At 38.2% G+C, this 24,231-nt stretch overlaps 1 protein-coding gene across 1 annotated transcript; it reads right to left on the bottom strand.

Moving 5' to 3' along the window:
- Window positions 1-9,480: 9,480 nt before the first annotated feature.
- On the bottom strand, window positions 9,481-20,975 carry wnt2ba (wingless-type MMTV integration site family, member 2Ba). The gene is made up of 5 exons (XM_067460317.1): window positions 20,524-20,975; window positions 14,680-14,900; window positions 12,063-12,340; window positions 11,606-11,870; window positions 9,481-10,835 (listed from the first exon to the last, which is right to left on the bottom strand). The coding sequence occupies exons 1-5, from the start codon at window positions 20,691-20,693 to the stop codon at window positions 10,606-10,608; spliced, it is 1,164 nt and encodes a 387-aa protein (XP_067316418.1). The 5' UTR covers window positions 20,694-20,975; the 3' UTR covers window positions 9,481-10,605.
- Window positions 20,976-24,231: the final 3,256 nt, after the last annotated feature.

Here is a 24,231-nt window from a genome sequence, read left to right as displayed (position 1 = left end):
CATGCTTCACTTTTGCTACAGTATTGTTGTCTGGCATTGAGTATAACAGCAGAAGTCATTATGAACATGTTGACTAAACGTCGTCTCTTAACCTCTATGCCGTGACTGCCTCTAATCCTGCTTAAATATGCCTGCTATGGCTGCGGGGCAGGTTGCCACGGTGATATAGATATGATGCAATCACTGAGGAAAGAGACTGGCTTTTTATACCCTGAAGATTCAGCAGTAAATCGTGTGTCTGTTTTTAGAAGATCTTGCTAAACAAAAGTTCACATCCACAGCATGAGGGTGAGTTGGTGACACAGATAAAACTGTATGTTCACACAATACTATAATAGCCTTTCTGGTTACATTTATATTAGGTGTGCTTAACTACTATGTACTCACATCAAATGTACTTTTTACAATGTTCTAGTGTTAATATTGTATTGCAAATCACTTGCTGCTATTGCGGTGGAGTACAGGTGGGTAAGCAACAGGTCTAGTAGTATGGTTAGATTTAATGTTGGGTTAAAATATAAGGGAAGGGCCAACCGTTTAAATATAGATGTAATTACATACTTTTGTTTTAAGTACAATGTAAAAACATGTATGTACATGATAATTTAAATGTTAGTATTTAAGGACACCTAATATAAAGCAGGACAGTCTTGGCTTGATGAGATTGTAATTAAGACATTAGAAAAGGCGTTCATGCATTGCGGTTATGGTCTTCAATGTTAAACAGTCAAATGTCAAACATATTTGATGATGTGCTGTTCTACAAAATGAGCATCTCATCTCGCAGCTGCAGGCATTCGTGTAAACGGAGCGGCCGGCGGAGCAAAGTGAGTGTTTCAACTTCTCAAATGAATTCCTATTAAAAGTTAAGCTTCTAAAGGCATGAACTGAACACGCGCTGTGAATGTATAAGCCACCAGCGCGGACGCGTTTACCTCAGCTCTCATCACGAGAGCTCATTCATCACGATGAGTGTAATCTGACTCCTGCTGTGTTTGTGCTGTGACTCCCTCAGCGGCTGAATCACATCATATTGAACTGACACGTTCAGTTTTTAATTGTAGTGTCTGTTCTCTAACTGAACTGATTTTGTGAAAGAACACGGTGGGAAAGTGATCTAGTCACAGTGATTCAGTAGCAGTGGCTTTGGGAGTGGCCTCACAGGGCAGCGAAGCATTCTGGGAATTGTAGTCTTTCATCCCCATGAGTCTTTTCTCAGTCTAGAAAGCACCAAATTCAAAAATAATTTCACACTTCTACTACAATAATGAACAAGTTTAAATTCAGATTTATCTTCCCAGCGCTGAAGTACTCCTTTAAGAGATGCGCTTGTGTAAGAAAATTATCCATATTTAAAATTTTATAAACTAAAATATTTAGCTTCCGGCTGTCAGGGGTACACAAATGGACTTGTGCTAATGAGTAAACCTTGACCCTCAAAATGACCCAAGGGAAGGATTATGGTGTTTTAAAGTCCTCCTGGGATGTTCATATTTATGAGGTGGGAAGTCGTGTTTATGACATCATGTGCATTCAAGTCTCTTTGGTCGGAGCATGATGGTGGTGTACCTTCTTTTAAAGGGGTGATGAACTGAGGAATCAATTTTCCCTTGAGCTTTTGATATATAAAAGGTCATGGTAATATAAGAATATCCTCTAAGTTTACTTCCTTTTTAGTCAAAGAAAAGCTTTTATAGACATCAGGCTCAGCAAACGGTCCTGTGCTTTATACTGACGTCAGTGGGGGATGAAACACCGCCTCTACAGCAGGTCTAAACCAGTAGCCCCGTCCACCGACTCATGGAGGGCTCGTGATAGCAGCTGGTCAACAACAGTACATCGAGGAAGATTAAGATATTGCGCTATTCCTGGTTGTGGAAGAACACAGTCGCTGCATAAGCTTCCTTCTGATCGTAATATTAGGAATGAGTGGTTGAACTTTATTTTTAATGAAGTTCCAGCTCAGGTGGGGAAGACATATTCACTTCAGTTCACTATGGGATCATTTTGATTTTAGTGGACCTTTAAGCTCATTAAATATGCAAATCTTATCCAATCCTAGCCGTGGGCATTTACTTCCAAGTCTCCAGTGCTACACGCCCATCAGAACCCAGTGTTCAGGAGAGAGCCTCAAAACCAGTGTAGAAAATAGCCTATTACTTATTGGTTATGATGTGTTTGGATGTAAAAACCACACAAACGTCATTAGTTGATCTCAGACAACAGTATAAAAAAAATGTAAAAGCCAGTTCATGACACCTTTAATGAATCTCCTGAAAATAATATAGAAAATTAACAATTAAGAATGTGCATCAGGTGAGTTTTAATCTTTTACGTTTTTAATTGATCTATGAAGCCACTGTAAGCCATATCATTATATATTAGGCTAAGTTCTATTACAATGCTAGCTTGCTTTGTTGTAAATGACAAAGCCTGACAGTGTCGATGCTAAATAGCCATTATTCAACTACAGACGTTGCATCCATTGATTCCCCCGTGTTTCTCACGGACACGCCCCAAATCATACAGATCGGGGCTTAAAGAAAATCCCGAACTTTCCACTGGTATTTGCGACTTTCATGTGCGTTTAACTCGTAAATACGATCTTTATGACATAACTTGAATGCACCATAAGGTGCAATAGGTGATCTGGGGAATGCTAACTTTAGCATACAATCCATCAAATCGCTGTCCAAAGCCACGCCTCCTCCAAAACACATCATGAACACACACAAGATGTTTACATTTTGCCTTTGCCTGCCATTCTTCCTCTGCACAGCGTATGATGTCTGCGTGAACAGGCTGCACAGTGGTATACACACACACGTGGACTGACTGGGAACAAATGCTTTCATTACATTAGGAACGACTGCATTGATTGAACGAACATCTTATGCATCTATGTCTTCCCCAGACAATAGCTAGCTATTATAAAAATACACTTAGACCACCATAGTGATTGCTCTAAGGGTATGAGGATACTTTAAACCAGCATAAAAAATAAATAATCTGGAGAGAACCTATTCACTTAGGCCTATTGCTCCTTTAACAGCAGCAAATAGGATTGTACAGGTGGGTCTAGATTTTTCATGTGCAAATGGTGAACTCTTTATCATTTGACTGTTTCCCAGTCATTACTGAGGTGTAAATTATTACCCAGACCTCTGCTGAAGTTGCAGCTAACAATTGTCACTGTGTATTTGAGTCTAAATCTATGGAAGCTTGTTTCTTTTACAGAATAAAAAATAAAAATTGTAATTGCAACTTTTTTATTTCAAAGTTCTGACTTTATATCATGCAATTCTGATTTTAACTTGCAATGCTGACTTTATCATGAAATTCTGAGTTTATATCACAATTCTGAGTTTATAACTCGCAATTCTGAGAAATGTAAATTATTCTGTGGTGGAAACAAGCTTCCATATTAATCATCATAGACATAGAAATGCAAGAAGTTTCTCTAATGTGTGAGGATTTATGGGTGCGTGGGTAAAAAAAAATTTATTTCCATATTTCCATGTGCCACTTTGAGTTTTGTAAATATTGTTTTTAGATTTGTATGTGGCTACTGTAAATAGTCAACATCACTAAGTGGGTTTTACTGTAAATAAACACACTTCTCATGTTCCTGTCCCGCTCTGAGCGCTATCACCTCTTCTGATGTCTTCTAACCAGGATTCATAGTTTTCATAATTCATTTTTTCTCCGTTTGGAATGCAATGCTAGCATAATGCTTGACTAAATATTACACAAACGTGTGTAAGAAACAATACTTATTATGCAGTTACATTGTGACACTTTCTATTTTTGTATCATTTACAGAGTTTATTAAAGTCATATGTCTTATACCTAAGATGGCTGCTAAAGTTACACAGTATTGTTCAAAATTCTTTCTCAGGTTTCGTTCCAGTGTCTTTAAAGCACAGCTATGCCTCTCAACATATTTGGCATGGACATGGATGTTCACAGCTACATATGAGACGAAAGTATGGTGTCTGATCATCAAATGTCCCACCGCTACCACCTGTTTTCTTTGGCAGTCATCCATGCAATGGTCAGACTGGGTCGTGCAGGGTCAGAATAAAGCTCCATAAGGTACTGTATGTAGAATAAAAAAAGCCACAAAGAATGAAACCAGAAATGTATTCATATTTACAAACAGATGCTACTTAAAGAATGTAATGTCCCTGGAAAACATCCTGGCGAATGCCTGTGAAGGATGAGAATATGTTTTGCTTGATACCATCACAGGCCGGTTTATTGTGTGCTGACAGAGCTGGTGCCCTACAGCTGGATTAAGTACATTTGGGGGCGTCTTAACTGCCGCTCTCCAGGGGTCTGGATTTGTTCAAGTTGGCAGTTTACTGCAGGCTTAAACCACAGAGTGTAACAAAACCTAGTGACAACAAAGCAAATAATGTTTACAGCAAATACTGTCCTATGAGATCTTATACAAATCTTTGCTACATTAAATTAAAGCTGTGTCTATTACAGCATATCATGCCACACTCAGAAGTGCATCTTGCCTTGGAGTTAAGGGTTTGGTTTAAGCCCTATAAAGTACTAAGTAGTAAACTAAATCATGTAACTCATCCCACACTATTTGGGCGACGGCCTTGACTGATACCTCAAATCATGTAGTTTTGTTGATGACAGATGTCCTATTACTAGCCCATATGCATGGTAATTTGTAACTATTTTTCTTTTTGGTAAATTGGTATGAAATTGTACATTCGTAAATCTCATTCATACATTTTTATATGATCTACTTATAAGTGACTATATATATATATATATATATATATATATATATATATATATATATATATATATATATATATATATATATATATATATATATATATATATAGTCACTTATAAGTATATCATACAAAAAAAAAAAATATATATATATATATATATATATATATATATATATATATATATATGCAGCAACGAAAAGGATTTAGATTTTTTTTATATCTTAAATTAGGTATATATATATATATATATATATATATATATATATATATATATATATATATATATATACCTAATTTAAGATATAAAAAAAATCGAAATCCTTTTCGTTAATTGCTTACTGGCCCACCCATAAGTCTTTATAATATTCTAGTTAAAACCCAGAAAACAACACACTGCAAAAAAATGCTTTTCTTAATTAGTATTTTTGTCTTGTTTCTAGTCAAAATATCTAACAATTCTTACATTAAGAAACATTTACTTGACAAGTACAAATTATTGTCTTGTTTTGGGAAAAAATATCTCAAAATGAAGAGAGTTTTTGCTTAATATAAGATAAATAATCAGCCAATGGGGTAAGCAAAATAATCTTGTTTTCTGATTGAATTAAGATTATTTTGTTTACCCCATTGGCAGATTATTTCTTAGTTATAGCAGTTATTTTTCCACAAAACAAGACAATTTATTTTACTTGTCTAGTAAATACTTCTTGTTTTAAGCATTTTTAGATGTTTGGACTAGAAACAAGACAAAAATACTAAGTAAGAAAAGCATTTTTTGCAGTGTAGTGTTGGCACGGGTGGACTCCTGGTGTACCAGATGTGGGCCGGATCTGCACTCTTAGAAAAAAGGGTTAATTGGGGTCCTATATAGAACCATAGGGTTCTTAACTCAACTCCAAAGAACCTTTTATGCTAAAAAGGTTCTATATTGACAAGAAAGAAACCTTTTGGCACAAAGGTTATTATTCATTAGGCTATTATTCATTAATATATTACATTATTCTGGAACATTTTGTATTTGTATTTAAATTATTGTTTATTAAACTGTTGTAGTAACTTAATATCACATTTTAATCATGCTGATTTTTGGAGGAGAAAAACTGAAATGACACTCTTGATATTGATTTACTACATAAAATGAGATAAATACCCTAAAGGGTTCTTTTGATTGAACCCTTAAAAAGGGTTCTATATAGAACCTTTTAGGGGTCCCATATAGGTAGCGCCTGATAGAAACTTTTAAGGACATTTTCTTCTAAGAGTGTGGGCCGACACTGTTGCTGTCTGGGTATGGACTAGAATATTATAAAGAGATATTGGAGGGCCAGTAAGTAATTGCCTAGCAATGCATAGCAACACCCTGACAACCATCTGCAGCAACCTAGTATAAAAGGTGTTCTTAATGAGTTTTAGGGATTTTCTAAACAGAACAAATTAGCGTGAGAGCGCAATCCCATAAAAGCGCTCTTGGAAGTGAAACGTTACACACGTGATCTACTGACGACACGTAAATGAATGAACACAGACGTCGCCGGATCATTTCCATAATGACCAATCTACCAAGATAGTGCAAATTAGCATTTGGTTTAAAACATGCTTTTTTGGGGTGGTAAAAATGGTGCAAAAACCAGTAAATAGACTCTCCTCCCATAAATTTTGCGTCTGAAAGGGAAACTCCTACAAATTCATATGCAATAAGGTCAGCCGCAAAATTACCCTGTCCATGAGGTTTTGCGCTGGCTCAAGCTGTTAGTAAACCTAGCCTTTAAGCCCGGGATACACCGAGCAATTTTTGCAATCCCATAAATTCATTACAAATCACACCTATATTTACTCATAGGCTACGATGCAAGTTAGTATAGAAGAATAAAACGTCATCAGCATTCTCTAGCGGTAAACAAAAAGAACATGAATCACACTTTGGCAGTTTTAGTTTTTATTTGTGCTGAAAGAAAGAGAAAGGGAAAAGAGCTTGAGATAAGCATTTTGAAGTTTTAGCACCAAGTCGCGTTGTTTTCATGTCGCATTTTTATTAACTGGTCCGTAGACGTAGGGTGTAGCTAGCAAACACTGTGCGCTGATCATATACTTAATTTATGACACTGTCAGAAAATGGTCGTAGGCTATCTTTGGTCTCAAGACTGACAACGGCCGTCTTTGAACCACTCTCATTGTATGACGGGACCACTGATTAGGAGCCACGATCACAGAAACCGTCACAGAAATTATTCCCACTTCTGAAGTCATGATTACGAGCTCATCGCATTTAAGTGGGAGGGCGTTCATGTGCAATTTTTACTTTGGAAACTGGTATTTATGATACTTCCAAGAGCACATGAAGGCAGCATTATTATTTTCGAATGTTCACGGGCCAGGTTTGACATTTCCAACATGGCGGACAGCTAAGGTATAGCGCCCCATAGAAGCAGCTGCTAGTGAAACATCTATGTATATACATCTATGGTTCTCATTCCCCATACGTCTTTAAGCAAAAATGAAAGTCCTCTGGTGCTACTCACAGGAGTGTTGATGTGCCTTTGTTTTGTATTGAAAGTTTTGGAAGAGCTACATTCTTGCCAGCTGACTCACAAGATAAGAGTTTTTATGTGTTAATCCCACGCCGGCGGCCTGGTAAGCTCCGTCTGACAGCAAGTGTGCTAACGCTCACACCCACTCGCTTCTGGGAGCCAAGCCACACTCGTCCCCAAAGGTCACGTATATATAACGCTTATCTCACCTATAAATCTGCCCTCAAGACCAAACACTTGCTTTGGATCTGTGGACTAAAGCCTACACTGGGAAGTTCATAGTTCCCAATGCGGCGTTCTGGTACGAGCAAGGGTATTCGTGGGGATGCAAATGTATTTTTAAGTCATGGTGTAGTTTATTTATATATTATATTTTTTTGCTTGTGCAACACCTACCACCATTATGCTAAGATCTTGTGAATGGTCGCCAAGGTGTTGCTATATGTTTTCTAAAGTGTTCCACGTCATTTTCATTGTTTTGCTTTATGTTTCTAGGGTGTTTTGTGTGGTCGTCAGGGCGTTCCCATATGGTTATGCATAAAAAAGTTTAATATTAGGGTTATAGGGTTTGCACAAATAAAGATATTATTTAAGTATTTAAGTGTTATTAGAACCAAAAAAAGTACCTTAATATGAACATTTTAAAGTATGTAATTGTTCAAGTTTTCAACTTGAAACAGCTGGTTTGTTTTTCGGCATAACAAGATTGTTATCTTGGACAATTGACGGAAAATTAATGCAGTTGTAAGGACCACACACATATTGGGCTCTGAGGACGTGATCATGTGACTCGGATGAATACACACAAAGTCCTCTCCAAAGAAAAAAGTTGTGAATACTATTTTAGCTTTCAGTGCCTTGACTCTATCAATATGTCCTTGTACGGATTAGTGCGCTAATTAAAATGTTAGCCGATTCTGTTTAGGAACATGCATAAATTTCAACACTAACCACATCGTGGTTACACACTGCCAAGGGGGTAATTTTACAATGTTCAAAAGTAAACATACTCTGACATGTTTTCCACAAGTCTTTCTCAACGCAGAAGTTTTTCTGGCAAAGACAAGGCGTGAGGTGGGACTGTTGAACAACGGAAAACATAATCAGACGAGCTGTGGGAAATTTCTGACATTCCACAATTGGAAAAATGTATCTTTGGATGGGATGCTGAAAATGAAGTAACAATAGAGAGCTATTGGAGCACTTTGAGACTTCAATCTTGATATAAGAATTACAGAGCTGAAAACAAATCTGGTCAAACACCAACAAGCAACTCTGTCTTACAGCATGACACCACTTAATGGCTTGAAATCAGAATCACTTCTGTGCAGGATCCAAAGCGAACACTCGCTGAGAGCCAAAAATCAGTAAACAATGCCTTTGGCGAGTTAATAAAGCTAAAAAATGTAGATATTGCAAACATTTACATGGTTTAATTCAAGCAGTAAGAATGATTTTTGATTATGTTTAGAATTATCATCAATGACATATCAATCTGTCTACTAACTCTGGAAAGTTTGAAGTCTGAATAATTGTATTGTCAAGGTAAAGCTAATTAAGTTAATTGAATAATGAAATATTTATTTAAAAGAATCCGCATTCATTCTTTGAGGCAATTTTGAACACAAATGAATAAATGGATAGTAACTGTATAGTAACTGCTTTCCTTTTTGGTCTCTTTCATCAATGACAGTGTACAGTGACAAAATAAGCTTCCATGGCCTTTACCTGACAAAGTTTCAGGTTGCTTTAGATTAATGGGGCCACCATTTTGAACACGCATTACCCACCAGCATGACAACCCGATTGCTTCACTCATCCATCTCAACAGCAAATTTAGAAACAACCATGTTGTCAAACCAAGGTGCTTCATTCAGACCAACAAAATGAATGGCGAAGAATGCGAGTCATGCTAACCTGACTATTTTTACTGCTCAATCTCAGTAAGCTGCCGTCTTATTTTAGCAATGATTTGGCATTTAGTGTGGGTTTTACATGAGGACATAAGTATGAAGCAAGCAGTAATATATTCAGAGAGGCCATTTGGCTTCAGACTGGCTATTATTTCATGCACATATCATCTTAAAGGTATCTTGTATAGTTGCTACTGACAGCTTCAACCAAAACTGTATTTTCAAGTGCTCATTGTAGCAAATCTGTGCACTTTTATTCTCAGAAACTAATTTGAGCATACAATTTCATATGTTGTGTGCATAGTTTATAGTCTGATGGCCTGGACATTTTATTTCAATAAACATTACATTTCAATGAGAAATCCATCACTGACTTAATCATAGATATAAGTTAAGCAGAACAAAACTCTACCAAACCAAACAAAAATGCTCATATTTGAAGGGATGTTTAAGTGCTTCGGTATTAAAAAGATAACAAGAGATGAAATATATTTCTCGGATATACACTGACAATGGTATATGTGTCATGATACATTGATCTAATTCTTTTGTGCACAATTTGTGTATCAAAAATCATGGTCTATTAAAGAAAGTGTATGTAAGATTGTGGCCAAAGCTGGTACTGCAATTACTTTCAAATGACTGCTGAGCGGTGTATCCCCCTCCCCCCCTGGATGCCGAATCTCTACTGACTTTGTGATTGGTAGATAGGTGGAGGGTGGAGCTTCAGGCCAAAACACAACATCAGTTGAGGGCTGCAACAAAAACTTTTAAATGACAATATTCTGGCCGGACTGCTGTTTTCAGTGATATAAGTATTTGAAATTAACATGATTTATTAATGTCTAATGACATCAGGGCCATTTATGATTAATTGAAATACATTTCATACATACAGCTCCTTTAAGTAAATGAAGGGATACACAGTTATCACTGTTTAGCAATATTTTTACAGCGCCCTTTTTGGACAATTAAATGGAATTGTTCTTTGCGTGAAATGCGTTTTATTGCTATGTTCTTTGGGAAGCTTGATGCTGTATATTGTGCATTAATGCATTTATCACAGCTGTCCAAAAACATAATTCGATGTATATAGGCACACATATTATCAGTAAAAGGTGTTTTACAGTTTGAAAATAGTGAAATGATTGTCCTGATCACAGTTCGTTCTATAAAACACCAAACAATGCCCATTGTTTAATTTCCCATGACACCCGCCGTCTACCAGTACTCCAGACTGGCCTGTGATCTCTGCGCTTGCATCATTGAAGGCGAATAAAGTTCAGGGTTCTGCAAGTGCATTATAGTCTTAAACTACACCACGCACAGTGCAGCGGCCCACTTTAAAAACCTGAGAACAGAAAAGCACCAGTAGCTGCTGATTGGTCGTGGTCACGGCAGTCAAGTCAAATCGAGCCAGTCGGGTTTCTTATGTGGTTTACAGGTGTGGAAGTCCACCGTTTCCTCACAGTCCCTGCACTCGACGGCGCAGCACCATTTGAACTTGCACTCGCATTTGGTCACACGTTTTACACGGGTGGTGTCGTACCCACGGCCGCAGCACATGACCTCACAGCCGTCCATGCCTCGGGAATACTTGTTGCACGCCCGTCCAGCTGTACCCAGAGAACCTGAAACATAAATGCAGGAAAGGATTTTTCAGGTACAGTTGTAAAATGTTACATTGTGAATCGATAGGCAACTCATATATTCCTAAAACACGTTTTCTGAGATAACGACCTTTGCAGAAATGTACCATGTTTTTTGCCATGGGACAACGGCACTATTTTCTGCACTAACTGCACTAAGTCTAGGTCACATTCTGCCCCAAAACCAAAAAAACACAAATAAATTATAATAAAATCTAAATGTTATTTATATTTAATAAAGGCATACAAAATCAAGCATATTTTAGGACTATATGTTTAAGACTTATTATGCATTATGACAGTATTTTAATGTTGATTGTGTACAACTTTATTCCTCACACATTCTGGTGGTTCTCATTAGATTCTCATTACTATGATAATTTCTAATAAATGTAAATCATTACTGTATTACAGAAAAATGCTATATTTTATACAATTAAGGTAGTGTAACAAGTATTACTTTGATAAATATTTTAGAATTTAATGTAGAATGTAATGTTTTGTCATTGCAGTAATACAATTGGGGGAGAAATGTGCTTAAAACTGTATCAATGCAAAATCCAAATAGCCCTTAAATTAGTCTCTCTCTAAAAAAATATATAATTTCTGATTTCTTTTTGACTTTTGGGTGAAATATGACTCAGACATGTTTTTTAACAGCTTTTGTAAATTTTGCCCAGTCATTCTTATATACTATAATATGGAAAAATGGTACAAAAACACTCAACACTGAGATTTTTTTTTTTGCTTACCTGCCGATCGGTCCATTAGGCAATAATCTGGAGAGTTCTCAACATATACTAGATCATTTTTGGTTGTCCTCTTGTATTCTCTGTCTGCAACCATGAAGCCTGTACCATCCTGGTTCATCATGACCTCCACAGCACTATTGTACTTCTTTCTCAAGTAGTCCCCCGTTCGCCGGAAATCAGACATAGCCAGCCAGCATGTCCTGAGAGCACATGACCCGCTGACTCCATGACACTTGCATTCAGTCTTCATAAAACGCTTGACTGCCTAAAGAAAACAAAACTCAACCCATGACCTATGAACCACTCCATAACACAGATTAAAAAGTTTTCATAATAAGCTTGCTGGTTTACCCCCCATGTTTCACAAAACAAACCCCCTTCAGGGTCAGAACCTAATTGCCTATTGGGGTATATCTTGCAATGATAATCAATCCAATGTGTGAATCTTGACACTTACCATTCTCCCACAGCGGTTGTTGTGCAGATTCATCAGTGCTCTGGCATCTTTGACCATCCTCTCTCTGGCATCCACAAAAGCTTTGGCAAACTTGATACCGTAGTTAATGTTGTCGCTACAGCCGCCCCAGTCAAAGTCCCCTTCTTCATCGCTGGCTCGACCTCTCCTGTGCGTGTCACAGCCGCAGATCTTCAGCTCACCTTGACTGCATGCTCTGGTGATGGCATAAACCACGCCTGCAGAGGAAATTGCATAAACGAACGCTGCTTCGCGGCTGCCTGATGGAGAAGAACAATATGTATTTTTCATATTAGCATGTTGAAAAATGTGGTATATCTCTGTGCTTTAAAAAGAATTTCATGTATGGTGTATACTGTTGACTTCAGAGTGCTTTCACACTGGCAGTTTAGTTCGAAACGGGTCACTGTGACAGCTGTCATGCAGACACAGGAGAGGTTATGAGCACAATATATGATCTGAGTGGCGTGATTTGAAAACAACTCCGATTTGGTTGTGCACTTATTCAGGAAGTATGGTAACCTGCACATGTGTTTTAGCTGATGATGACATCACTAATTCAACAAAACGTCTGTAGGGGATGACAGTGGTGATGATTTACCTTGGATACAAATGAGAGTGAGCTTGTGTAACTAGTCCTTGAGGCCAGGGGAGTGAGGTTTATACGCACGGCTCTGTATGGCCTACGTCTGTTACACTCACCCCTTCTAAACCTCACTCTCATCCTGGTCAATGGCACTAAATGTAACCGGTCCAACCTCAACCTACTCTAAGCGGGACTCGAACCGGTTGTTTCCGGCATTGGAGGCAGGCTTGCTAACAAGGATGCTAATGGTCGAAGCCGCTAGCGGGAGTCGCTAGCGTGCCTCATGAAGCCAGGGGAGTGAGGTTTACATGCACAGCTCTTACTGGCCTACATCTGTTACACTCACCCCCTCTAAACCTCACTCTCATCCTGGTCAATGGCACCAAATGTATCCGGTCCTACTCGACCTGCTCCAAGTGGGACTCGAAACGGCATTTTGGTATGGGAGGCGAGTGTGCTAACAAGGACGTTAAAGACCGCAGCCACTAGCGCTCCTCTTGAAGCCAGGGGAGTGAGGTTTAAATGCACAGCTCTTACTGACCTACTTCCGTTACTCTCACCCCCCTAAACCTTACTCCCATCCCGGTCAATGGCACCAAATGTAACCGGTCCTATTTGAGAAGGACTTGAACCGGCATCTCTGGCAAGCCAGGGGAGTGAGGTTTACACACTCGCTGGTCTACATCGATACACATGCAGTGTCATCGTGTGGAGCGAGTGTACTCTGGGCAAAAAATGAATGGCTCCTCAAAAGAGTCAGTTTGCAAGTCAGTTTCCGCCTTTATGCGATGCACATACTCTGCTTTTCACTCTGCATTCAGTCTGCTGTTAAGCAAATTAACAAAAATTATAAATTGACCTGCGTGTGCTTTCTATCATGCTTTATGCATGTTTTTGATGATGAATGATGAACACAAATGCGCCAGGGTTCAATAGAATCAAGAGAGTGTGAAACCCGACCAACACTGCCTGGAACAAAACTTACAGCTGTCCTAAAGTGTTTTAACATAAAAAGTAACTTTTCAGTAGTTTTAAAAGAGTCAAGCAAGCCAATAAGAGTCTTAATAGGATTTTAAATCCACTGTGCTTTAGTTATATCAACTCTAACATCATCCTCTTGGCTGAACTAAGTGCAGGAGGCCACCCTACAGTTTTGTAACATTCAACTGATTCAAGCTGACACTCCTTCACCTTTAGTTTCTTTGGTCGATTGCACTCATAGCCTTGAGGTGTGTTTTTTTGCCAAAGTAGTGCAAAATGACCCCTATTTTGCTCATTTTCCTCCTCTAGCTTATGCACTGAACAAGAACAGAGGGTGATATGTCAAAAAGAGCAACTTTGTCTGTCTGCCAGAGTCATCTGCACAAATATTTACATCTCCTATTACTGTTTATACATCAGCTTGTAGAGAACCCCCTCTGACTAGCCACTTGTATTTGGAGAATATCCACTGACTCTAAGACTTTCACCTATTCTTGGAGTGGAGACCTTTTTGTCCCTACCACTGTCCAACAGATATATTGAAGTGATTGTTGTTGATGGCTGTAATGCATTTACTGTACAGGTACAGTATATGCCAAAACCTAGTTCTGGGCAGTATAGCCGCTTTTTCTTTATGCAAAATATGCTTTCTTATATCGTTCTTTTGATTTTGGTGTGATATGTTCATGACTTTGAGTTTGGTGAGAATTACCTCTGCAAACAGCTTTTTTTAATTTAACCATTTGAAATATGGTGCTTTTCTTTATGATACGCACTGTAACAAAATGCAGGCCCCAATTGCAAATTTTCTAAATACTGATCACATCTATATTTTTCAGTTGGCCAAATTGAATTTCTGTGAATTGATGCAATTTAATTCAAAGAAGTTAAATTTGGCCAACTAAAAAATTTAGATGTGATCATTCTTTAGAAAATTTGCAAATGGGGCCTGATTTTTTTTTTTTACAGTGCAGGGTTGCATAGTTCAAGTACTGTATGATGAAGATGATAAAGTGTAGCATAAATACTGACTGCGCAACATGACGCGGCCGAACACAGTGTGGTCTCGCTCCAGCGTGCTGCAGTTCCAGCGATGGTGTCGGAACTGGTGCTGGCATTCTCGGATCCACTCTTTGGCTCCCTCTCCGATGGATTGCATGAGGTCTGGGTGTCTTTGGCAGAGCTGTCTCTGCTTGTTCACCAGCCCTGGAATGTTGTCACATATGACCCGTGCACCTAATGCACCAATGTACCTACAGAAACAGACACATTAGTTGACTAAGAATCTGATAAATGAATAATTATAAACGTGCATTTCTATTGCAGTAGTTGGCAGTCTTGTGATTAGAGAAAATTACAACTTCTGGGTCATCTTTAGTTAGAGCAAACCTTCAAAGTTCATGTTACACGGTTCTTTAGAATAGTCAATCATTCGACTGTCAAATATTTTTAGCGTAAAGACCACTACATTTAATAATTGTCTGATTTTCTAATAGCTATGCTATTTTTATGTCTCTCGCAGCTTGTTTTTTATCACGGGTTCCTCAGACTCAGTCCTAGAGGGCCACTGACCCGCAGACTTTTGATCTAACCCTGATCAAACTCACCTACCTATGATTTGATTTTCTAGGCTGAATCTGAAATCACTCCCTTAACCCTCATTCACTATTCCCTACGTCAGTCCACTAATACAGTTCACTTGAAGGAGTAAATGAAAACGAGTGCCTGAAGTTGGACAGCTGTTGAGTTTACATTGGCTGTACACTTGTTATTGCGGTACAATGTGGGATTGAATGAGCACTTAATAACGTCCACTATGGTTTTGGACACAACTACAAATGGCTGTCCCATCAAATAAGTGTGCTGTTTAAGGGTATAGGGGGCGATTTCAGATTCAGCCCTAGTGATCAGCTCAGATGTGTTTGATCAGGGTTGGAGCTCAAGGACCGAGTTTGAGGAACCTTAACGTAGTATAATAATTTAATAAAAAAGTCCATTTATTAATTCATTAATCTAATTTGTAAACCCCCCCCCCAAAATCAGTTTGTGCTTTAATGAGTCATAAAGGATTAGTTCCCTCAAGAATGAAAATTTCCTAAAAATGTACTCACCTCCATGTTGTCCAAGATGTACATGTCTTTCTTTCTTCAGTTGAAAAGAAATTTAAGTTTTTGAGGAAAACATTCACCGATTTTTCTCCATTTAGTGAATTTTAACGGGACCAATAGGTTGAAGGTCCTAACTGCAGTTTCAGCGCAGCTTCAAAGGGCTCTACATGATCCAAGCCGAGGAATAAGGGTAGTTAAACAGTTAAAATCCTCCACATTTAATTTAATTTCCTACTGTATCAGAGAAAAATGCAGTAGCACTTTGATCTGCAGTCGCGGGTCTTTTATGTGGAGACTCTCCTCATGTGTTTGTAAGTTAATGGCTAAACAGATCTTTATAAAAGTCCACATTGCTATTGCAGATGAAATATAGCATGGATAACATTAAATCAATATCAGGTTAAACTTGTATTATTAGTCACTCAAACCTTTATCTAAACCTCGTCGGTCGTACATATCTGCCATGTTTTGTATTTTTTTAAACACTTTTTACTAGTGTGTTTGTAGTTCTGAACCGAATCCTCCTCCAAAGCAGAAAATCTAGCCCATCCAGGGACTTTTAACATACTATGCTTTGTCGCACTTATTGTAATCTCACATACTATTTGTGATGTTAGTATGGACATTGGGATGCAGGTCTACTCTAACGCCTTTAGAAGCTTTTAAGCCCTTCCAAGCGTGACCTTTCCAACTTGATTAGGTAATGCATAGATTTAAATCATATAGCTAGTGCAAGACGAGCATTTTTGGTTTAGAGTATTTTTTTTAGAAATTGACAGATCGTTTAGCTAAATAAGACCCTTATTTCTTGGCAGGGATCATGAGCCCTTTCAAGCTGCATAGAAACTGCAATTTGGACCTTCAACCCGTTGGTTCCTGATGTCCACCATTATTTCTACTGAAGAAAGAAAGACATGAACATCTTGGATGACATGGAGGGAGTAAATTATTGGGAAATTTTCATTCTGGAGTGATCTAATCCTTTAAAGGGATAGTTTACCATCTAATTGCGTCCAATTTCACCCCAATGAGAGTTTGGATTAGTGGTGGACCTAAAAACCCTACACTTCTGTACTAATCGATTTGTACGAAGTGGGTGAAATCATACTTGAGATTGTATGAAGTTATCTGAATTAGCTACCATTTCATGAAAATGTTAAATAGTTACGAAATACCATGATAAAAATCTGTCATCACATGTCATTCTAGACCTGTGTGATTTTCTTTACGCTGTGGAACAGAGTCAGGTTTTTTTTTTTTATCCCTTTAAGGACTCTTTAAGGACTTTTTATCCCTTTATTTCTTACTGCATAATTGAATCCTATTTCCCATGTCTTTCCTGTAGCTCAATGAGTAGAGCATGGCGCTAGCAACGCCAAGGTCATGGGTTCGATTCCCAGGGAAAGCAATAATTGACAAAAATGTTAAATGTGTACCTTGAATGCAATGTAAGTCGCTTTGGATAAAAGTGTCTGCCAAATGCATAAATGTAAAACAATTCTTACTAGTATACCTGAATTCCAGCTACAAATGTCTGCCATTATGGATATTTGTGTTGGAGTCATTTCTGTTCTACAAGTTTTGTTTAAGCGCACCACACAGACACCCTCAGCGAGGTTTACGCTGTGCTCACGCGCCCTTGTCTCCTTCCCGGATCTCATTATCCAGTCAGTCGTGTCTGGGTTTGTGTGACAGCACTCCGTACAAATCTACTGAACAATTTCCACTCCTCTTATGGCTGTCCCTGTCCCTATCGCTCTCTCTCTCTCTCGCGCACACTGACATACTAGTGCAAACATACGACCCAATGAAAGACTTATTCCTCACGCTATAGCATCCATGGGAGGGCCTGCTATTGCCGGCTTTGCACGGTTGCCCTGTTGATCTTTGACACACAGAAACACAATCTCGCTCTGCCTCTCTGTTCCAGAACACTTATCAGCTGCATGCGGCTGGGATTGGGAAAGGCTGCTGCACGTGAGCCAGAAAACCGCTACGCGTGAATTGATTGCAATGATGACAACAATCCCCATAACTGTATAAATTACCTTAGGAACTGAGAGATATTTATCACCACTGGCTCACATGGATTTGGGCATGCCGCCATGGCTGTCTTGCGTACTCACGCCGTCGAATCCCCACTGCCTTATAGAGAGCAAAAGGGGCCATACGTATAGTTATTTTAACAGAGATGATACAAAAGATAACCCTCCTTTTCCCATTCATGAAATACGGTATTATTGTCTTATCGTGCGTGTATGAGAGAAACCCCGCATTTGTTTTAATTGAAAGTATCAAAAAATAGCGTGGACTGAGATTATGTTGTTTACTCAGCTGTGGGGCACTAGGCAGTGTGCTGACTATGTTGATATTGCTACCTCTGAGACGTGATGGGGAACTTTTGAATGCTGCAATTAGACGTTTTTAAAGGCGAAGTCTGCCATTGTGTCATCATGTCTGCTGTTTTACAATGAAGAAATGGAGATGAAAAGCTATAACTTCTGAACCAAGTCACTTCAAATCTATATCACCCTAGCAAGTGTGTTTATATGGTGTGTTAGCACACAAGTAGGTCTGCTGATCCAGCCAAGACGTGTTATAGAACAGTCTGTAATGTGATGATCAATGTCAGTTTAAGACATCAGACTCCTCTGTCTTTACTAACAACTGCTCTGAGGAAGTAATACACGGTGCGTATTTCTGCCAGACATCTAGAGCTAATTTACTCTCTTCTTCTTTCTTGTTGTCTCGTTTTATCTTTTCACTAATATCTGTGAAAATGATGTTATATCAACTATTTCCCCCCTTTTTTTTCTTTTTTTTTTTACATTTTAGTACTTTTATTTACTTTTAGTACTCGAGACCAGACTTAAGACCATTTTTTTTGAAGGTCTTGGTCATGTCTCGGTCTGGACCACATTTGTACTCGGTCTTGTCTCGGTCTCAAACTTAGGTCTCGGGATTTTGTTTCAAGACCAGTCAAGACCATAACTCCTGGAATATTACTAAATTGCTGAGTGCATTGTCTAATTTAATAATTAACGTCATTAATGTGATTGGATGTAAAACTTACTGCTTCAGATGCAACAATTACTTATTTCTTCTTTGATTTATTTATTTTGCCGGTTCAGAAATAGGGGATTGTGTCAAAAATGACACCAAAATTAATACAAATGCTCACAAAATTCAAGATATTGTTGCAAAAAAGTATTTGTATAAGATCCGGATTTTTATACACATTATAATTAAGCAATATCACAAGAGCAAGAGAGATGTTTTCACAAATTTGAGCATGACTGCAAACATTATATTGCTTTTATACAATCATTAAATACAAAAAAATCTACATTATTCTCAACATTATTTATGCATTTTTAATTTACCAATTCAGATGCATCTTCTGTACCACCACCAGTGCAAAGATATTTTTTTTTGTTTGTTAATGATTTCATTGGATTGGTGTAACAGCTCTATAGTGTCTTATTCTAATTATGTATTATTGACTATTATTGATTAAAAATAAGTCATTTCTCAGGCAGTAATGTGGATCTTTATGAATTTAAGGAGTGCTGGTCTGGTCTTGGTCTCAACTCGGTCTCGTATTAGGTGGTCTTGACTACAAGTAACTGTACATTACTTGTAGTCAAGACCACCTAAGACCACCCTTCCTTGTTATGCTCTGGACTATGAATGGAATTGGTGTGGGGAAAAATATATATTAAAGAATATATATTTACTTTACTATATTCATGTGTGTGTGTGTGTGTGTGTGTGTGTGTGTGTGTGTGTGTGTGTGTGTGTGTGTGTGTGTGTGTAAGTGTGTGTGTGTGTGTAAGTGTGTGTGTGTGTGTGTGTGCGCGTGTGCCTGTTTAGGTGGTTTATTAGGACACAAATTTGTATAACTACATGGGTATTACACTGGTATTACACTATAAATCTGGTTTATGAGGACATTTCATAATTCAAATAGCTTTAAAAACATACTAAATTATGTTTTTTTTTTTTTTGGAGAAAATAAAAATGCAGAATGTTTCCTGTGATGGGTAGGTTTAGGGGTAGGGGCAGTGTAAGGGGATAGAAAATACGGTTTGTACGGTATAAAATCAATAACGCCTATGGAGAGTCCCTGTAAACCACATAGACCAGTGGTTGAGTGTGTGTGTGAAAGCTTTTATTTTCTGGCTGAGTGGATCATAAAACAGAAAAATGACAAACTCACATTGTATTGAAAGGGGACGGAAAGAACTTGAGTTGAAGAATTAAAATGGCAGGAAGAGGAATTTACTGCACTGTAATGCAAAGAAATTTAACCCAGTTAATGCTTTCTGGGAAATGACTTGTTCTTCCCTGATATACTGATATAAGTGAATTTATTACATACGATGATGTAAACTAAATACACATTTAAATACAATCTTTTTTTTATCTCGATAAATGTGTGTTAATAATTAAAATCATGCATTTCTTTGAATTGTATTTAATTGTAATAGTACTTCCTTATAAGCTAATCTAGGAATTTCCATCATATTTTCCTGTTTTATTAAAGGATTCTTGTTATGATTGTTCCCAAATTGTAATACAACTTTGTACTTTCAGGATTTGATATGATGAGATTTATTTATCTATGCAGTAAATTAAGGTAAACAACCCCAATAGGCCTACTACTGACAGTTTATTCTAGGCCTTTAAAATCGATTTCGGAAAGAAAATGAACGAATGCCAATGAGTGGCTCTTATGCCACTTAAATAAACAATTAGAAACACCTACCACCAAGAAGAGTCCACACTGGGGGTAAACACGAGCAGCTGTAAGATAAAGAGCAGGTAAATCCGGTGAGCGCTGCCGCTCGGCTCACGGCGTGACAGAAAGCCGTTACGCGCGCGCTGCCTGTCCCTGCGCGCCGCTGACGCGCATCCAACTCCATCAAACTCTCTCATGTTACGCACGGCCAGTTTGTTAACAAATTTAGTCCAAAAAAGAAAGTCACAGGTTCATTACGTCTCTTGAGATACTGTATTCCTCATAATTCAAATAATGTATCTTTCCACGTTAGGATCGATAAACGTACTCTGAATGAAAAAAGAAATATCCATATAGCCTGACATAGCCTAATGAAATATGAATTAGTATCCAATTGAGTTCCTTTCACTCGAGCAGCAGGAGGAATCTGAAAATGTCTGTTAAAATAGTGATCAAGGTTCTCATGCGTCCGGGCCGGTCCATTGGGTGAGGTACAGTATCTGTCCCGCAGAATCAGATTCAGAGGGATATCTCTGGTTGGTGGGGGTGTCCTGGCGCTCATTGGCTGGAATCAGCACGAGGAGACGAGATGAATGAGCGCGCGTCAACACACATTTCCTGATGCTGTCACTGATAACAGCCGCGCTTTTCAACACACTGTCAGTCTCAGAGGCGTTACTCTGACAACTTACAAAGAAGCAGACCATCATTTTTGGACGCTACCATTGTGGTAAAACCATGATATTTCTGTGGATTAACATAATAATATAATTGTATGTCTTTGGTAATGTAATGGTGACGTGCCTCGCAGTGACTAAATTATTCGAAAGTGTTTGGAAACTTAAGCTAGGCCTACACTTAAAAATGTTCGAATGGCTTTGCAGTTTTAACAAATATTAAACCAAGCATCACTTATTTTAAAGGCAGATACACACAGAGAAAAGGGTGTCAAAATTGTACCTTTAGGGGTACAACAGCTTGTCGCTGGGGCAGTACCCTTAAAAGGACATCTTTTGTTTTACTCCTAAAAGGTGCATATTAGTACCTTTGAGTACAAATGCGTACCTTAAGGTACTATAATGAACCTTTTTGTGGTAAAAATGGTACAAAGATGTCATTTTAATGGTACTGCCCCAGCGACAAGCTGTTGTACCCCTAAAGGTACAATTTTGACACCCTTTTTTTGTTTGTGTAGCACAAACACAACATTTCAAAAACAATATTTAAATTAAACAATGCATATCTATCTATCTATCTATCTATCTATCTATCTATCTATCTATCTATCTATCTATCTATCTATCTATCTATCTATCTATCTATCATCTATCTATCTATCTATCTATCTATCTATCTATCTATCTATCTATCTATCTATCTATCTATCTATCCGTCTGTCTGTTTATCTATCTACACTGATCAAGCATATTATGACCACTGACAGGTGAAGTGAATAACACTGATTATCTCTTTATCATTGCACCTGTTAGTGGGTGGGATATATTAGGCAGAAAGTGAAACTGTAGCTAGCTGCAGACCAGTCAGGTTGCCCATGCTTACCCAAGTCCACTGCTGAAAGTGCCAACAGCGTTCACGTGAGCATCAGAACTGGACCACAAAACAGATGAATCATGTTTTCTTTTACATCACGTGGATGGCCGGGTGCGTGTGCGTCACTAACCTGGGGAACACATGGCACCAGGATGCACTATGGGAAGAAGGCAAGCTAGCGGAGGCAGTGTAATGCTTTGGGCAATGTTCTGCTGGGAAACCTTGGGTCATGCCATTCATGTAGATGTTACTTTTGACACGTACCACCTAAGCATTGTTGCAGACCATGTACACCCGATTATTACCTGAGTATTCCCTGGTGACTGTGGCTTCTTTCAGCAGGATAATTTGCCCTGCCACAAAGCAAAACTGGTTCAGGAATGGTTCGAGGAGCATAATCTATCGCCTTATAACATGCTTCATTATAGGCTATAATGTTATATCAGCCCAGACGTCCAGTGTTTGTTTTGGTATTAACATGCCAAACTGGCTTATTCAAGTCTATATATAACTCCATGAATATCTTCTCAGCAAAGATAGTAGCCATTGCTCATATATTTTGGGAAGTGACATTGTGAATGTATATAATTATTCCACCTTGCTCATAAAATAAACGGAGGGGGAACTGTTTTACACACAGTAATGCACAGTAAACAACAAACAGCACCAGAAAGAATGTTTCTGGTCACGTTGACTCCTTTAGACTGTCCTTTAGCTTCCTGCCAAGATCATTAATGGATTAAATATCCACATTAGGAGTTAATATTTTATAGTATCCGTTGTTTTTTTTTAATGCCATTTATTTACATATAGGCTATATTAATAAATTATATATTAGAAGTTTTGTAAATTCTGGGAAACACTTGGAAACAGACTGACCGTAGCATTTTATTTTACATTCCTGTTTCTCATGTAGATACGATATAGTAATTGAAATAACTAGGTACTGTAAAATAAATTGCAACCTATTTGAGGTATTAAACAAACAAGTTGTGCCAAATTGCTTAATAGGTTCACGGTGTGAGCTACAGTAGTGATGCTTGTCTGAGAAACCACCACTAAATACCTTTGGAACCAAATCTGGTTCCAAAGGTAACTACTATTAGAGCTCATAGAGTAGAGAGCATCACTTTTAACATTTGGTTGTCTCTTAAACAGAATTCTTAACCCTTTGGGACCCAGGATGTGCACCAATAATTAGTGACATGTCCTTTCTGTACTGAGGGGTCAGTGCTCTCCCCTCCCCTGATCTAGAGGAGCTGGTGATTATAGCAGTGTGTGGGAGACAGATTTCACCAGGCCAGGCATGCGTCCCTGTCGGCCTCGCAACCTCGACCTACTGTCCCAAACAGGAATGTTAATTAGCAGCATCCACCAGAGGGGGTGACCATCCCCTGACACAGAGGACATCTACAGATAAACCAATGTAGTCAGCAGAAATAGCAGCGCTGATATTTTAAGGGGACATTAAAGGAATAGTTAAAATTGAAATACTTCATTATTTATTTATAATCAGTACATCATTTAAATAATGACACATTCAAATTCGAATGTTAAACATAATTTAAAGATTACATTTTTTAAATTCGATTTTTCAAGTTGAGTCCAGTTTTAAACTGAATAAGCAGTGAATTTGCGCTTGACTGGAAACTGGTAAGGCCATTGTGGCCGGGGGGGCAGAGTGGCACATACTTCATGCGTGTTTGCCTCTCGGTTTCCTGGGCCACACACACTCGCACACATATACACACACATAAAGAGGGGATTTAGGATTTAGGGAGAGGCTCCTGGCTGGTTAAACTGTGATCCCTGCTCCTGTTAGTCTCACATGGATGCTTGTGATGCACACATTTTTCACACGCTTTGTCCTGGAAGATCTAAGGATTGCTTTTTTTTTTATGACTTTAAAATGTGGATCTTACATTTATTTACCATTTCTGTGGGATTGAGCTTGTAGTGTTTAACGTTACCAAGAAAATCTAAATGGACAATTCTTATTTTGTTATGGAATATTACAGTGTTTATCATAAATTATTAATCCTCCTCTGATGACGCGTTTACTGGCATGAGGGCGGAGCAACCTGTCACTCGTATGAGATCAACCAATAGAAAACCTTGACCATCCAATCAATTCATGATGGGACAAAATCAAGTCCCGGCCTACATAACCATTTCAATCGGATA

Source organism: Pseudorasbora parva, chromosome 12 (assembly GCF_024679245.1).
Source record: "Pseudorasbora parva isolate DD20220531a chromosome 12, ASM2467924v1, whole genome shotgun sequence".
NCBI lineage: Eukaryota > Metazoa > Chordata > Actinopteri > Cypriniformes > Gobionidae > Pseudorasbora > Pseudorasbora parva.
Note: the sequence above shows the minus strand (reverse complement) of the source record. Positions and strands in the feature narration are given on the sequence as shown.

Bases quoted from the DNA above. Each gene is read 5' to 3' on its own strand.
- wnt2ba (XM_067460317.1), bottom strand. From the start codon at position 20,693: ATGAGAGAGTTTGATGGAGTTGGATGCGCGTCAGCGGCGCGCAGGGAC. The intron at 14,901-20,523 runs GTAGGTGTTTCT...CTGTTTCTGTAG, and splicing joins AGTGTGGACTCTTCTTGGTG to GTACATTGGTGCATTAGGTG. The intron at 10,836-11,605 runs GTAAGCAAAAAA...TTTATGTTTCAG, and splicing joins CCTAATGGACCGATCGGCAG to GTTCTCTGGGTACAGCTGGA.